The following is a 16,736-nucleotide window of genomic DNA, read 5'->3' as shown; positions in this document are numbered from 1 at the left end:
CACATTGCTTCTGCTGGGAGCTCCGTGAGTGCTCGAGGTCTGTGCCCACGCCCCCTCCCATGCAGCAGCGTTCCAGGCCATGGCAAAAGGGGTGTTGATGGTGGACTTCACCATGGCCAAGGCAGCGACCCCTGACCCTGACGTTCAGGAGGGCCAAGGGTGGAAGCTGGGCTGTCGCTCTGCCTGTCCCACTGCAGCCCAGTGTCCGCTCCCACACACACCCAGCCCCTGGGGACAGCTGGGCCCATCCCTGTGTTGTGCAGCTGCCTGGCTGGCCCTTCTGGGAAGGAGCAGTTCCAGCCGTTTCTCGCCTTCCTGGAAGAGCCCCCCTCTGCTCCCACGGAAACGGGAGGCAGCGGCTCTGCGGCGAGGACAGCCTGGAACGGCCGTGTCCGGCCCAGTGTGATGGCAGGAATGCGGGTGTCGGGCCAGGCCCTGCCCGTGATGGGGCTCCTGGGCCCCAGCTGTTCTTCTGGGAGATGAAAGAAGCACAGTTCCTCCAGGGCGATTCGGTGAGGGCCGGCTCTGCTCCTGCCCCCCCCACTTCCCCGCCCTGAGAACAGACGTCCTTTCAGCAGCCCCGGACTCGCCGGAGGAATTCGCTGCCCCGGCCAGCGCCGCTGGCGTGGGGGAAATCACAGCATGTCTGGCATAGCTGCTCCGGCTGCGCTGACCGCAGCGCGTTCCAGGGCCCCAGCCGAGGCCTGCCCCTCTCCTCCTCCTCCTCCTGGGCTCGGGGGCAGCGCCTGATGTCCCTACAACTCGTGTGCTGCAGGCACGACCAGAGCACTGGGCTGAGGTATGAGAGCTGGGCCTTGCCTCCCTTGGCCCTTGTGTCATGTCCAAGTGTCCCTGCCCAGCATGTCTTGGCCCTGCCAGGCTGTGCTCCCACGCAAGTCAAGGCAGCCCCTCTGTCACGAGCCCCCAGTCCTTGTGGGTCGCAGCCCCAGGGTGGGATTTCTGCTCGATAACATTTGCCCTGGATCTGGTGCAGGGGAACAGCACTTCACCCCACCCCAGCTGTGCCAGGGTGGCCCTTCAGTTCCCCCTGTTGTGATGCCGTGGGGCTGCTGCTGGCTCCTTCCTCTCACCCACTTGGGTATCTCCCAGAGTGGGGGAACCTGGTTGAGGGGGATGCAGGCAGGGGACTGGTGTGGGGCCTGCACTGTGTGGATGGGGGAACAGCCTCAATCCACCACCCAAGGTGGGTGCAGGGGTTGGCCAGGGGATGCTCCCACGCTCTGTGCCAGAGCGTGCCAACCAGCCCTGCAGCATGAGCTGCGCCACGCGGGGCAGAGAAGTGCCAGCAGCCACTGGGAAATAGAACTAACAACTTTATAGAGAAAATAAAATTACGGTTGAGAGATGGGGTATGAGCTGCCCCTGGGCAGTGCTGCAAGCAGGGGCACTCTCACCATCCCTGGGGACCAGAGGCTCCTGAGGCCAGGCAGGGGAATGGGTCCCTGCATGGAGGGTGGGTCCTCGGAGGGGCACAGGGATTGAGCTGTGGGGAGGGATGTGGAGTGACAGGAACCAGGGCTGAAGGGAGGAGCAGGAGGTGGGGTGCAGCTGGAATGGGAAGGACTGGAGTGGTGGGGGGTGCAGGACCTTCCAGACCGTACCCATGTGCCACAGCCCAGGGAACGTGGGCACGGTTTTCTGGCCAGTGGTTGGGGTGGCAGCCCCAGGCTGGGAGGTGCAGGTGTTGGAGCCACCTCCAGCACCAGCTCCCCGAGGTGGGGAAGGGCAGCCGATGGTGAGTCCTGGGCAATCCCCAGCAGCAGCAGCAACAGTGCTGGGCATGAGGCCTCCCCGCTGGCCCCCAGGGGCTTCCTCCTACCCATACGGGGTGAGGGAGGGAGATGCCCATCTCTCTGGGTCTGGGACCCTATGAAATCTGGTTGTTGAGCTGACCTGGGTAATGCTCAAACCGCTTGTTGGCCTCCTCGCTGAGTGCATCTCCTGTGGGCAGAGGGAAAGAGCTGTCAGCTCTGGTGCTGCAGGTCACCTGCCCTGCCAGCACCTCCCCTGCCACGAGAGCTGCCCCTAGGGCCCCAGCCCCTGCCCACCCCCATCCCCACTGCCTCTTGCAGCCATCTCGCTACCCTTCTCCCAGGGCACCCCTGCCCGCGTGCCCTCGCCCCTGGGCCGTGTCCCGGGTGTTACCAATGTGGCAGCTGTGCACCCAGATGCGGTGCCCGTCGTACTTGCAGTTGCATTTCATGGCGTTGTTGGTGAAGTCACTTTCTGCCACCTCGAAGTTGGGGTTGATCACAACCTGTGGGGCACTGACAGTGAGGGCACAGCCCTCTGTCCCACACCTTCCCAGCCTCGGTGGAGCTGTGCCCAGGGCATGACCTCTGTGCCCCAGCCCCACAGGATGTGTCTCCCCAGCTGCCCTGCATGTGCTGAGGGCTACGAGGAGCCACTGTGCTGAGGTGGCTCTGTCCCTGTGCACCATGAGCAGCACTGCTCAGAGCTGGAAAACTCATGCAGAAGCCTGTCTGAGCAGCCCTGCATGTCTGTGGGCATGAGGACAGGCACTGTCCTACAGCAGAATACCTGCCAACCCCCCCAGTTCCACTGGGAGAGAGGACCAGGTTGTGGGGGCATGTGAAGATCTGGGGTGCAGGGGCAGAGGGTGGGGGTGTACGTGGTAGGGTGGCAGGAAGGGCCGGGGTGGCTCAGGTCCAGCACCTGCAGGATGTAGTTGCCTGGCTTAACATCAGTGATGTCGATCCACTGGCAGTCGATGTCGTGCCGGTACAGGTCCCAGCAGCCCACAGTGATGCCCTGCTCCCCGAAGTTGGCACACTCGTACCGCTTGGCCACGTCTGCAGGCAGGAGGAGATGCAGCTCATCCGTGCTGCAGCCCCCCTCTGTATCCCCTGTGATGCCCACTCAATCCGGCCCCAGCAGCCTTGTGACAGGGACACAGGCAGGGACAATGCTGCAGGGCCCGGTGTCACTCACCTTCCTCGCACTCGGTGTCCTCCAGGCAGAAGCTGGCCTTGTGTCCCTCAGCCACTTTGGTGCCGTTTGGGGTCAGGATGTCGTAGTGGGTGAAGATGTCCATGCTGTGGTAGTGCCTGCGGGAGGGAGCCTGCTGACTGGAGCCTGGCAGAGGCAGGGACCCCCAGGGCAGATGGGAGACTTGCCCTGCCCTGTGTCAGCCCCCCACACCAGCCAAGTGAGGACCTGGTCCCTCACCACCAGGAAGGTCCCCCAGCCCCTGCTCTGAGCCCATAGCACTGTGAATTTGGGGAGAGCTCTGTCCTGCCCTGGGAGCAGACACAACTGTCCCCAGCCAGATGGCCCTGGCAAGCAGAGGGCTCAGCCACAGGGTCCAGCCTACAGCCCTGTCCCTGCCATCTATGGGGCCTCCAGCCCCAACAACTGCTCCTTCAGGGACAGTCCTGAGCCAAACGAGGGACAGCAATGGTGCCTCACTCAGCGTCAGCCTCACCCAGCATTGCCCTCACTCGGTGTCACACACAGTGCCACCCTCTCTCAGTGTCACCCCTGCCCAGCATCCCCCTCACCCTCACTCAGCCCATTGCAGCAGCACCATCACCCTCTCCCCGCCCCAGCTGTCCCTGCTCATGCCCGTCTCTGCCTGTGCCGCACACGCACCGGTGGCACTCGTGCCAGACCCAGGAGTGCCGGCCGGCCTTGGGGCGGAAGTCGGCACGGCCGTGGTTGTGGATCTGGGAGGAGAAGCGGAGCAGGCGGCGGTGCCCATAGGGCCAGTTGGCCAGGCGGGCAGAGCTGGAGAGGCAGTTCTCCTCGGCGGCGCAGTACAGCATGTGCAGCGGCCGGTCCTCGATGTAGGCCGTCTCCTGCACCAGCGGTGCGTGCAGCAGCAGGTCCGAGGCAGCTGGGGAAAGGCAGCTGTTCTGAGACAGGCCCCACTGCTCAGCAGGGACAGGGCAGTGCCCAGCTCTGGCAGGACTGAGCTGGCTGGGGAGGATGCAGCCCCCCCATCTGCTGGGGACAGGTTGACCCTGCTGCCCCTCCATATGCAAACTCCACTGCCTACAGCCTCTTTAGCTGCAGCCCCTGCCCCCACAGCACTGTCGTCCACAGCCCCCAGTGCCCCCAGACCCCACCACTCACAGCTCCCATTGCCCACAGCACCCCCCGCCTGCAGCCCCCGTGGCCGCTCACTCTCAGAGCAGATGACGCCTGCGGCAAAGCGCGTGCCCGTGTTCCTGCAGCTCAGGCTGGCGCCGTGGTGCTGGCAATGGCTCAGGGACATCTCGTGGCCAGCGCACTTCACCCCGCTCATGACCATCTCCGTCACATTGCTGGCGTCCCAGTACCATGTCTCCTGAGGAGGGGCGAGGCAGGGTGGGTGGCACAACTGGTGGCCAGGTTGCCCCGATTTGCTCACGCCCAGGCTGCAGCCAGACCTCCACCACGCGCAGCCCTGCCCACGCCCCAGCCCACCCACAAGGGTCCTGTCCTGCAGCACAGGGTGGCCGTGTGCCTCTGTCCCCAGACAGCCCCACAGCTGTCCAGGAAGCGCCGGTGTCTGTGCTCACCAGGGCATTGCCGGGAGCCTCCCCGCTGGCACCTACCGTCACTGCATGCAGGGAGTAGCCCAGGTCGAGCTGACGACAGGCTACCATGGCCTCCTTTGTGGTCCAGCCATCGCTGCAGACCGTGCCCCACTTACTGCCTCGCTTCACCTCCACGCGGCCCTCGAATGCTGTCCTCCCGCCGGCCAGGCGGATCTGCGGGGATGGCCTGGGGCCGTGAGCAGGCACCCCGTGCGTCCCACCTCCCGCCCGTCCCCAGCCCCGTCCGTCCCTGTCCCCAGCCCCTTGAGCAGTGGTGGTGGCTGCTGGCTGCCCTGGCCAAGCTGGTGCTGGCACCTACTTGTAAGCCGTGGTTAGCGAATCCCAGACCCAGCTGGCGACAGGCCACCATCGCCTCCAGCGTACCCCAGCCTTCACCGCAGACCAGACCCCAGCGGGGCTGGTCCCCGTCGCCAGCCCCCACCGCCACCTCGACCCGCCCCTCGAAGCGGCTCCGGCCCCCGCTCAGCCGAATCTGCAGAGAAAGGCAGTGGCAGCATCATCACCATTATGGGCGATGCTCCCAGGACTGATGCAGTGACGCAGCCAGGGCTATGCTGTGGTGCCTGACGGGCCTTGGGCCAGGGGCTTCAGGCACGTAGGGAGGGAACAGACAGGAAGTGAGCAGAGCAACGCACAGCTTTGGGCAGCAGGGAACTCGCTGAAACTGGCAGATTTGGGGAAAAGGAATTGTGAGTTTGGGAATTGTCTCAACATAGCAGGGAAAAAAGTTCATTTTGAAATGGCATCATTTCAGAAATGACAGATATGAGAGAGTTAAAAATCATTAAAAAGCTCAAACTGGATGAAACGATGGGCCAGGGCAAATGAGAACAGACAGCTTCATTTGCTCGTTTCATCATAGGTAAAAGATCTCTCTTGGGTGGCCACATTTTTTTCTGATATTTCTGCTGGGGAGCGGGCACAGGCTCGCAGCAGGGAGAGCAGCAGGGAGCAGCTGCCCCACATCACCCCTCACAGTGCCCACAGTCTGCTGCAGCATCCCCTCCAACACCCCTCCCCCACAGGGGTGGTTGGGACTCCCACCCACAAAATCCCTGAAACCCCAGGGCAGGGAGAAATGTATGGAGTGCAGAGGAGAGATGAGTGGCCCCTCTAAAGTGGATCCCATGGGCCTCCCCCAGCTCCCCGCTCCAGGGTCCCACTGCCAAGAGCCCCCTGTGGTGCGCACCAGGTTCTCGTAGCCCATGTAGGGGATGTTGCAGCGGACGGCCGCGTCCTCCGTGTGCTTGCAGTCCTCCCGTGTGATGTTCCTGAAGGGGCAGCTCCAGAGAGACTTCTCGGTGCCCTGGCACTGCACCTCGTTAAGGTGGATGGGTCCCATCCCTGCCAGGGGTCAGCAGGACTCAGGACCCATTGAGGTGGGGATGGCCAGGGCCTCCCTGTCCCCACAGCTGCTCAGCATGCCCAAGAGAGAGTTGATGCACTCAAGCCTCCATAGCTGCTGCCCTGGGCAGGGCAGTTGAGGGGCCGTGCTCCACATGCACCCAGCAGCCCAGTGCCCACAGGACAAGCCCAGCCGTGGCTCCTCCCAGCCCAGCAGAGCCCAGACAAGTGCCTTATCCACAGACCCAGGAGGGGATGCCTGGCCCCTCTGGCCCGGCACCCTCACCTTGGCCCATGCGTGCGCCGGTGAGGGCCTCCTTGGCGCTGCCGAAGCCCAGCTCGCGGCACACCACGCTGGCCGACAGCAGGTTCCAACGGTCGTCGCAGATCGTGCCCCACTCGCTGCTCTTGAGCACCTCGACACGGCCCTCGCCGACCCTTGCGCCGCCCTTCAGCCGGATCCGGGGCTGTGGGGAGTGGGCACAGGGTGGTGTGGGACAATGCAAGCGGTGTGGTGCTGATGGCACAGCGTGGCACAGCACAGCCAGCGTGGCCCTGCACAGAATGGCACGGTGCTGATGGCACAGCGTGGCACAGCACAGCCAGCGTGGCCCTGCACAGAATGGCACGGTGCTGATGGCACAGCGTGGCACAGCACAGCCAGCGTGGCCCTGCACAGAACGGCACGGTGCTGATGGCACGGCATGGCACGGCACAGCACAGCACGGTACAACGCAGGGCTGGCCGTGACTCCTGGGATGAACAGGGACAGGACACCAGCCCCACCTCCTGCTCTGGAGCCAATCACCCAGCGACCTGCACACCCACTCTGGGGTACAGCCTAGGACAGAGCCCAGGCATGGGGCAGTGTCTGGCTCTGAGCCACCACAGGACTTGTTGTCCCCTCCATGGGGCTCACCTGGCCCTGCTGCTGCTGGCGTTGTCTCTTCTTGTGGGCATTCCCAGCAGCGAAGATGGACCCAGGCAGGCAGCTGACGACGGCGGGCATCCCGGCCCCACAGGCGGCCGAGGCGTTGCCTCGGTAGAACTCGAAGGTGCACATGGAGAGATGCACCTCTGTCCCCGTGCATGACACTGAGTGCAGGCGGTAGTTGAGCTGCTGCCGCTCCGTGAAGAGCCTGCAAGGAGGAAGGAGACCTGAGCCACAGCCAGTGAGGCCAGTGGCAGTGGAGGTGTCACCAGCCACCCTGCCTATGGCTGCGTGCACTGGCTGTGCCACTTTTGCTGCCTCCAGGGTGACATGTAGTGCTGGCCAGGCACCCACCCCTCACCAACAGCCTGTCCCACATCCCCAGCAGCACGGGAACACACACAGGGACACACACAGCTCTGGTGGGACTGCACGGGGCTCTTGGCTCTCAGGCTCTCTGGTGGAGCCATTTACCTCTTCTTGGGCCCTATGTCCTCCCTGCGCTTTTGTTTAGGCTGAGATTTGGAGGCCAGCCTGGAAAACAGAAAACAATCATCACGGAGCCTGGAGCCTCCGGCTGTCACCTCTGCCAGCAGCAGTGACACAGGGAGCATGGCCTGCACTGGCTTCACTGGGGGCTGAACTGGGCACCTTGGCCCCCAGGGAGACTCATGTGCATCCCCTTCGTGTCACACATGGGTGCAACAGCATCATGTGCTGCCAGCAGTGCGATACAGCTGCCCTCTGCAGCAATGATGCAGTTTCCTGCACAAATTCCACCAGGAAACCGTGCTGCATGCAGCCACATCCCGCACTGCCTTGTCACACGGCAAAAGATCAAACATCAGCAGCCACTCTTTGATCTGTCAGGTGCGAGTGAGGTGTCTCTGTGTCCTCATCCAGACAACAGACACCCGTCACTGCGCTGTGCCCCCGGGGAGCAGGACACCTGGCAAGCAGCACCAAGCAAGTGGCACAGGCGGTGAGTGCTCATCCTGGGGCCACAGAGGCTGCAGCCTGGCAAGAAACAGTGGAGGGAGTGGTCTGGGCACAGGCCAAGCTGTGGCCAAGCTTTCCTCTGGGAAGAGGAGGCTGCCCAGGGCCCAGTGCACACATGGTGTAGATGCGGTCCCAACTTCCTCAAATGCTTTGCTTCCCTCAGAGAGCAGAGCCAAAACCCCAGAGCCCACTAGGAATGAAGAGCAAAATGGCCCAAAGCAGGGCAGGGGACTGATACCCTCAGGGAGCAGGCAAAATCAAGCCTGGCTGCTGGCCCCACAGGCGGGTGTCAGCCTGCACAGCCCATGACACAGCATGGGCCTGTCAGGAACTGGAATTCAGATGGCTGGAGGGCATCAGCCCATTCACATTCAGGAAACCACATCTGGATCCTGCACCCTGTTCTGGGTCCCCAGGACAAGAAGGTGTTATGTACACAGCATAAGCACCGGGGGGAGCAGCAGGACGGCGGGGTGGCAGGGGAGGGGGGCACGGGGCCACTCCAGCCGGGCCTGCTGTGGGTCAGGGACACTGCAGCAGTCGACCCCCATGTGAGGGGCTGCCAGGGAGCCAGAGCCTGGCTCTTCCAGTGTGGAGGGAAGAACACAAGAGAAAACAGGCATGACTGGAAACACAGGGTTCAGGCTTGGGGTAAGGAAAACCTTTCCCAAAGAGGGTTGTATTGCATTGGAGCAGAGGCCACAGGGCTGCAGGATCTCCATCCTTGGAAGATTTCAAAAACCAACTGGATAAAGTCCTGGGCTGACCCATAGCCAGCCCTGCTCCACTCAGGGAGTTGGACCAGGACTCCCCAAGGTCTGTTCCAGCCTGGATTAGCCTGTGCCCCACATACAACTGTGGCTGCACAGCCCAAAATTGATCAGGCCCTGCAAAGCAGTGTGTGGTTTCCAGGAACCAGCTCCTGCTCCGGGCAGAGGGTCAGGAGCCAACGGCAACCTCACGCAGTCACAAAGTATTTCGCCCAGTGCTGCAGAGGAAGGACCTGCTCACTCAGAAAGGGGCAGTCAGCACCAAACTATCCAGGAAACAGCACGCTGCAGAAAGCAGGACCTGCAGGTGGGAGTTTGAGGAGACCCCAGGGGATGATCCTGCCTGGATTCCCATCAGCAGCTGCAGGAGCTGGCGAGGATGGCTGTTGGGGACACAGACATGGGAAGGGTCACAATGAAGAGCTTGTGATGGCTGTAGGGCACCAGGGAAGGTGTTGGGACTGGAGCAAAGCCACGTGCTGGGGGCAGGGCAACATGTCCATGTGGCAGCAGGCTCAGGCAGGAGAGGTGCCGTGCCATAGCCCCGAAAGAATGGGCTCCAGCTCACTGCACCCACCACCAAATCCAGCAGCACGGTTCAGGGATGGAGGGAAAAGGCAGCCAGACTATCCCCTGGTCTGGCAGAAAGCCAGCAAGATCAAGTGGGCAGAGGATGCAAGAGACCCCGAGCAGATGCGGCACTTGGCACAGGCCCTGCCACACTGTGCCCATCACACTGGTGCCCAGCACTGCTGAGCAAGGGCTCTGGTGCCCCTGCCAGCACACCCCACAAGGAATGGAGAGCTGTGCAGCCTTTCCAGCTTCCCCATCGCTGCTTCCTGCAGAAAGCAGCCCATTTCCACAGCCCTCTCTCCCATCCACCAGGAGAGACAGCTCTGCTCCGAGGCCTCCAGCTCCTCTCCACCACTCCCAGGGCACCCTGCTCACACAGTGTCAGGACTCCAGCCTGGTGTGCAGGACAGGGGCTGCTCTGCCTGAGGCATGGCCTGCCTGGGAGAGAGATTGTCTCTTGTGGGGAACTGGGGAGGCCGGCACGCACAGGCAGGTCCCGTGGGGTGGGATTTGTCTTATTGGGCCAGCACAGCCCAGGCCCTCGGTCTGCTCCGTCTGGATCTGTTTGTGCCAGGATCCATTCTGACAGCAGAGACCGGTGGGGCTGGACAGCCCAGCTCTGCCACAGCTCAGCAGATGGGGCGCCCCAGCCCCTTACCTGCTGCCTGGCCTCGGGCTCCGGCCCTTCATCCTGGCTGCTCGCTTCAGCCGCCTGCAGAGCAACACTAGAGCTGCTTGGTCAGGGCACACCTAGCACCAGGCACCACGCTGGGCACCGTCATGACAGTGTGCCCCTGCCTCTCACTCAGGCCATGGTGCTGCTGCAGTATCCCAGCCTGTCTTGACTGCAAACCTCGCCTCGGGATGGGAACTCCCACACTCCGCATCAGAGGGAAATGATGTTGCATCACTGCCAGAGAGCAAAAGCTGCCCTCTTGGAGCGGCCTGTGCAGTAGTGCATGAGACAGGTGGGCAGCCGCAGCTCCCCAGCCATGCCACGGAGTCCTGGCTTGGTTAGCGAGTGCCCATATGGCCAGCTGGTGCTCAGACTGGAGAGCAGCAGGAATGGGAGGGATTCTAGGGATCCACAATACCAAAAAGCACAGCCTCCACTGTCCCCCCAGCACTGCCCCACGTCCCTAGCTCTTATCCAACACCCCACCCCCATGGGCTCCCTGCTGGCCTCACTCACTTGTAGAAGTTCCTGTTGACCTTCTTCTCAGCCGGGAAACCCATCATGCCACAGACGACGCGGCTGTTGTGACTGTCCCAGCCCTCGTCGCAAATCTGTGCCCAGCCGTCCTTGTAGCGCACCTCCACGATGCCCTCTGTCACCGGCAGCTGCCGCCGGGCCCCGGACACCACCGGCCGCAGGCGGACCTCCTCCACGTGGCTCTGCTCTGTCTGCAGGGCTCAGGTCAGCCTCAGCTCACACTGCATCCTGCTGCCCCAGCTCCTGCCAGCCCGCTCGCAGGGATGCTCCAAGGATGCAGTCACAGGTGAAGCACAGCGATGGCCAGATGCTGCAGCCCTGATGGCCACATCCAATGGCCTTGGGTGGCCAGGGTACACACCTGACCCTGTGTACCCCACGCCCCTCATCACACTGGGTCCCCAGGTGCACCTCCGGGGAGCACAAATAGAAAAGCCAGTGCCACCCTCCTGTCACCTTGGGATCCTGCACCATGAGGGAGAGTGCCCAGAGCACCCACACCCAGGCACCCATCCAGGATGCTCTGTGGGGTTGTTGTGCTACCCACCCTGGCCATCAGCTTCCTCACCTCAATGACATTGGAGTCCTTGAAGCCTGGGATGCGCTCATCCTTGCAGATGACACCCGCATCTTCCTCGTGGCTGCAGTCGCTGTTGCCCCAGCCCCGGTGTTTGCAGTCCCCAATGCTCTTCTCTCCTCCAGCACAGTTCACATTGTCCAGCCAGATGCGCCCTGCCAGACACAGGCCAGGGGTGAGGGAGTAGGGAAGCTGCCCAAGGAGCACAGCCAGGGACCACAGAGGTGCACAGCTGGACTGGGATAGCCCTCCCTCAGCACAAAGGTGAGGCCAGGAAAATGCTAAAACTAAAGCATTGGGTGGGAGATCTGCAAATGAGGAGTCTCCAGCTCCCCAAGGGGCTGCTCTGACAGTCATAGAGCCACACATAACATGCATTAAACCCCATGTCTTGGGCTCTGAACAGCCCTGCACATGCTACATCTCTACACCTCTGCCTACACCAACCTGAACCCACCATACCTGACACCCCCTAAGCCACGCACAGCCCCGCAACAGCCCCCCACACCCGCACAGCAGCTGATATTCAAACATACAGTGGTTCCCAGCCCACTCTGCATGTGCATAGACACATGCACACACATATGCACACACACGTTTGGACACACACACGTGCTCACACACGTTTGGACACACACACGTGCTCACACACATTTGGACACACACACGTGCACACACACGTTTGGACACACACACGTGCACACACACGTTTGGACACACACACGTGCTCACACACATTTGGACACACACACGTGCACACACACGTTTGGACACGCACACGTGCTCACACACATTTGGACACACACACGTGCTCACACACGTTTGGACACACACACGTGCTCACACACATTTGGACACACACACGTGCTCACACACGTTTGGACACGCACACGTGCTCACACACGTTTGGACACACACACATGTGCACACATGCAGTGCTGGGCACTCGGCAAACACAGGCCCTGCCCCCCCCCACCTCCACCCACCAGCAGCACATGCAGACCTGCTGGGGCACACACCCCGGCCCAGGCAGTGGCGGGGGGCTGTGCCCACCACCCCACTCTTACCAACGCCTTTGCCATACTTGGCGCTGTGGGCCCAGCCGGTGGCAGCCACAAAGCCGAGGTGCCGGCACAGCACGTGCGCGTTGCCCAGCGTGAAGTCGTCATCGCAGATGGTGCCCCACTCATCGTTGTAAAAGACCTCGACGCGGCCCTCGTTGTGCTTGCGTGGGTAACCGGCCAGACGAAACTTCAGCTGGGGCCCAGGAGTGTGCGTGGGGCCCAGGGGGGTGGGCTGGGAGCTGCCCACCCCCAGCCACACACTGCCCAGCAGCACTAGCAGCTCCCGCCATGCCCGCGTGCCGCAGCCTCCCATGGCAGCGTGGCTCTGCAGGGGCACAGAGGGTCAGGGCACGTGCATGTTGTGCTGGAACACCAGCCCCCCCATCCAGCCTTTTGCTGGTTAAACCTCCTGCCCAGCACCCGCACACCATGCACCTCGTCCCTCCAGAGCCAGCCTGGTGCCCCCGCACACAGCCCCTGCGCCAGTCCTGCACCCCTGGGGCTTCCAGGGGCTCTGCCCAGCACCCCCCACTCCCCGGCCCCCTCTGCCAACAGCCACTAGTGAGCCCCCACCGTGCTGCCCGCTCGCATCCACTGCGCTGAAGGGCAGTGAGGGCAGACAGGTACGGGGATGTGCATCACCCCGAAAGAGGTGGATGGAAGGGGGGGGGATCAGCTGCTGGGGCTGAGGGAGCTGGAACAGTCACAGGGCACAGGGAAAGTCTGGCTGGACCAATCAGAAGCTCGATCCAGCAGGAGCAGTGAACGGCTGCTGGCCCAGAGGATTCCAGTCCATGCTCTTACTGTCTGTGAGGAGTAAAGCAGCCAAAGCATTCACATTCCTCTGTGCTGCCTTTCTCCATTACTCCACCAATATCTGTGGTTCCCTGAATACCTGAGGGAGATGTGGTATTCCTACACCAGTCCCATCACAAACAATAGTGAAAACCCTTCTCTGTGAGCTACCCTCCCTTCCCAGTGCAGCATTCCCCGGGATCCCATAGCCCAGGAGCAGCATTTCTGCACAGGTGGTGTCAGCAAGCTCAGACCAGTGCTCACCCAAGACCACCAGCATGGCCACCCCCCCTCCTCCTACCACTGCAGCTCCACGCCACCCTTCCAGCCAGTCACTTCCACAGCGGGAAAGCACATCCCCCCAAATCCCCCTAAGACAGACCCCCAGCAGGAGGTTTCTGTGCCCCACATCACCCCAAGCACAGATCCTGCCCACCACATTCACATATACCCTGTTTGTTGTTAGACAATATTAAAAAGCACAAGGTCTAGCTTTCCCAGGGTGATTTAAAATTCCCATGTTTAGTCACAGCATCACAGAGGAAGGAAAACAAATTCAAACCCCGACAATGCTCCCAGTTGGGGCTGTGCCACAGGGACTCTTCCCGCAGACCCCCCCCATGGTGACAGCATGCTTCCCTTCACGGCTTCATCCCCTGCTCTCCTCTCACTTCCCACATGCCAGTCTGGGGAGGGATCCTCAGAGTGAGGGAGTCAGGGAGTTCCCCCCAGACAGCGTAGTCCCTACAGGTCCTCACCGTCACCCTGGCCACCCACACAGGGCTGGAGACTGGCATGGTTGCCCCACCACCCCACCAACCTCCAGGGCAGGGTTCCTAGAGAGGAATCAGCCCTGTTCCTGCTCTGTTCACTTTTCCAGATGATGGGGGCCTGGTCCCTACTCCAGCCTCTGGGAATGCCTCCTGGGCCAAGGCAGGGATGAACCAGGATTGTGCCCAGTGCCAGCCCCTTTTCCATGCCCATCGCACCAACAGAAGCCCCCACAGGGCCCAGCTCTGCTGCCTGCCTGCCTGCCCCTTTGGGCACACACCACATCAGAGGTGCCACCTGGAGCAGCAAGTCCCTTGGGATGAGCACCTGATGTCTGCAGAGATGCTAAGGTAGAGATAACAAGTAGTAACAAGGACCGGCACCACTGGTCCAGTTCTACGCCAGACACAAAAGTGGGAATGACTAAGCACTTAGTGCTTAGTGTAGCTGACAAGGTAAAAGGTTGGACTTGATGATCTTGGAGGTCTTTTCCAGCCCTACAGGCCCTATGATTCTATGAAGCACAGCAGCCCCCTCAGTGCAATCACATCAACATGGGTCTGGCTCTCTCCTCTATCGCAGCTGGAGCACAGGGGACACCACAGAGCTGGTGGGGACATGGCACAGGCAGGAGCACGCACTGTCCCAAGCAGCCAGGGCCCCTGGGGTTGGTGGGAGCCAGCTCTGGGCTACCAGCACCTCTGCTGCCTGCTCCGGCACCACGAGAACAGCAGAGCCCAGCAGGAAGCATTTGTGGGAAGGCAGCAGGGAAACGCTCTGCTGAGCCTTTTGCCCAGCCTGTCCTGGCAGGAGGAAGGGGGGGGGGGGTGTAAAGAGCAATCCTAGCCCTGCTAGCAGCTTAGGAAAGGGGGTTTCTGGGTATGGGATGGGAACACTCCATCCTCATCTCCATATGACCTGGAAAGCAGCAAAGAGATGAGTTTACCACTCATAGAAGTAACAAAACTTCTTATTCCGGCCATCGGTCACCAAGGGGACATTGCCCTGCCCAAAGGAAGCATTGTAAACCCTCAGAGCTATCCTGACACACAAATCTGGGCCCCCTCAGTGCCAACTGTCACCTAGTGACATGGGGAAAGCTGCAAGCACACAAGAACTGGAGCTTCCCTGGCTCTTGCCCTGAGTGAGCAGGATGCTCTGCTGTGGCTGTGGGCAGTCACCAGGCTGTTGCACAATGGGGTCAGTACAACCCTAAAGGACAGCAGCACAATTAATGCCATTCTCCACAGTTTGGCAGAAATAGCCCCTGTCAGGAAGTGGGAATGGCCTTTCATGAGATCACAGGTTCAGTTAATTGGAGTAACTGTGTTGATATAACAGGCTGAGACTGGAAGACATTCAATTCATCTTGCACCACCTTTTAAGGAATAATTAGCACTCAACAAAATCAGTGCACCTTCTGCTAAGTGGATTAAGACTGGTCACCAGCTGGAAATAAAATGTGGGGAAGTCACTATTCCGTGGGCTTTCTGGTGAGGATCACATGTTTTTCAAAGCAAAACAGCCAGGAGGATGAAAAAAGTCCCCTCCTGGTACAGATTGCAGAGATAGAAATGGGGCAGGGAGCAGGGATGGGGACAGGGACAGACCTGGACAGCCCAGTAATGCAGCATCGTACAGCCTATATCCTTGGCTACAAGGAAAATTTAAGCCTGTGCACTGAGGAGCAAAGCATGTAGGACCAGAGACCAGAACGCGGCACCTGAGAAAGTGCTTGGGTTTTGTGCAGCAAAGCACCGAGTCCCCACTGAGACTTAGCAGCGTAACCTCCAGGGTCTCTAATTTCTTTTCCCAGGTCCAAGTTCAACTCTGCTCAGGCCCCGGTGTCCCTCATCCCCACTGCACTTCCTCTGCCCTGGCACCTCAGCTCTGCCACTCACCTCGGAGTTTCCCAGTGACATGCCCTGCTCAGGTCTGTGCAGGCCAAAGCCCTTGGCGTGCCCGGCCCAGGACAGCTGCTGGGCTGGGCGGAGCTGAGTGAGCTCCCTGCAGCACAGCACGGCTTCTCCCCCGTTTCTGTACCACCTCCCTCTCTGAACACGCTCCGTTTCTGTGTCCCGGGCAGTCAGGCTAACAGGGCTCTCTTTGTCCACATCACTTTTTCCATTTTCAGAGGCACAAGTTGTGCGTTTGCTCCTCTCCAGCTGTGTGACATTGCCCGGCTGCTTGCTCCGCTGGCAGGCTTTGCTCCGGTCCTGCCTGCTGCTCTGGATGGGGAGCCCACCCCAGCACCCCAACCATCCCGCTGCCAGCTGCCCACTCCAGCCAGGGACAGTCTCCTCTTGGGCCAGGGCTTGTGCTGTGCCATGCTCAGCGTGCTGCCCTGGGCACAGATGCACAGCAGCACTCCATTGCAAGGGGAAAGGGCTCGGGAGGATGGGCTGGCTGGAGTGAGCACTGGGCGTGGGAGCCGGGAAGCAGCCCAGATCCCTGCCACTGCCCAGGAAACCTCAGGAATGTCCCAGCTGGGTGTGCACAGGGTCCGAGCCACATCCCCCAGCCCGAGGCACAGCTGGCACTAGTGGCAGGGTGTCCAAGAGCCCTGCAGAGGCAAAACCCCAGGGTTCCCTTCGCCCCTCAACCTCAGCCCTGAGCTGCTGAGGCTGGCACGGGCACGTGGACCCTTTGGAGCAGAGGGCAGCCCCAGAGGGCAGCAGGAGCCACAGCACTGCTCTCCCTGCTCCCATGCCAGCCCGCTGGCTCTGCCTGACCCAATGAGTGACGGCAGCTCCCATGCCCCCCCAGACAGTCACCCTGCTAGGGCCTGCAGCCCTCATGGCCAGGCACTGACCCCACCATCACTCTGCTCCCCCAGGTGTCCTGCACAGGGGCTGGCAGGGTAAGCAGTGCCAAGCGGGGATGCCCGGGGCCCAGAGGGGACTGCAAGTTCCCAAGGACTGTTCAAATGGGGTTTGTCATTTGGCACTCACTAGGCACAGGTAGGGACGTTAGTCTGCCCCAGCAAAACCCCAGTGAATGGATCTCGGGAAGAGGCAGCCCCTGGTGAAGCAGGTCCCTGGGCAAGTCCGCATATTTGATCAGCACCGGGCATCCCTGCGGCATGGGGATGACATCCCAAGACACAGCAGTAGGGA

At 61.4% G+C, this 16,736-nt stretch overlaps 1 protein-coding gene across 2 annotated transcripts; it reads right to left on the bottom strand.

Moving 5' to 3' along the window:
- Positions 1–1,365: 1,365 nt before the first annotated feature.
- On the bottom strand, positions 1,366–16,207 carry LOXL3 (lysyl oxidase like 3). 2 transcript variants are annotated; one of them, XM_027905303.1, is made up of 16 exons: positions 15,522–16,207; positions 12,058–12,379; positions 10,982–11,145; positions 10,393–10,604; positions 9,859–9,912; positions 7,333–7,392; positions 6,847–7,066; positions 6,214–6,394; positions 5,773–5,927; positions 4,882–5,055; positions 4,168–4,330; positions 3,634–3,877; positions 2,974–3,089; positions 2,698–2,834; positions 2,167–2,278; positions 1,366–1,962 (listed from the first exon to the last, which is right to left on the bottom strand). In XM_027905303.1, exons 1-16 carry the CDS (start codon positions 15,540–15,542, stop codon positions 1,889–1,891), a joined length of 2,409 nt encoding a protein of 802 aa, XP_027761104.1. In that variant the 5' UTR covers positions 15,543–16,207; the 3' UTR covers positions 1,366–1,888. The 2 variants fall into 2 exon arrangements, with proteins under 2 accessions (XP_027761104.1, XP_027761103.1); XM_027905302.1 differs by lacking the exons at positions 7,333–7,392; positions 9,859–9,912.
- Between the last annotated feature and the right edge of the window lie 529 nt (positions 16,208–16,736).

The sequence above is a fragment of the Empidonax traillii genome, unplaced genomic scaffold, assembly GCF_003031625.1.
Source record: "Empidonax traillii isolate 1590-97213 ecotype Southwest subspecies unplaced genomic scaffold, ASM303162v1 scaffold1139:size213905, whole genome shotgun sequence".
Classification (NCBI taxonomy): domain Eukaryota; kingdom Metazoa; phylum Chordata; class Aves; order Passeriformes; family Tyrannidae; genus Empidonax; species Empidonax traillii.
This window is presented reverse-complemented; position numbering and strand designations above follow the sequence as displayed.

Coding starts and splice junctions, on each gene's coding strand:
- LOXL3 (XM_027905303.1), bottom strand. CDS start 15,542: ATGTCACTGGGAAACTCCGAG. Junction 5,056..5,772: donor ACATGGGCTACGAGAACCTG/GTGCGCACCACA, acceptor CTTTCTCTGCAG/ATTCGGCTGAGCGGGGGCCG. Junction 1,963..2,166: donor GGTGCACAGCTGCCACATTG/GTAACACCCGGG, acceptor CTCTGCCCACAG/GAGATGCACTCAGCGAGGAG.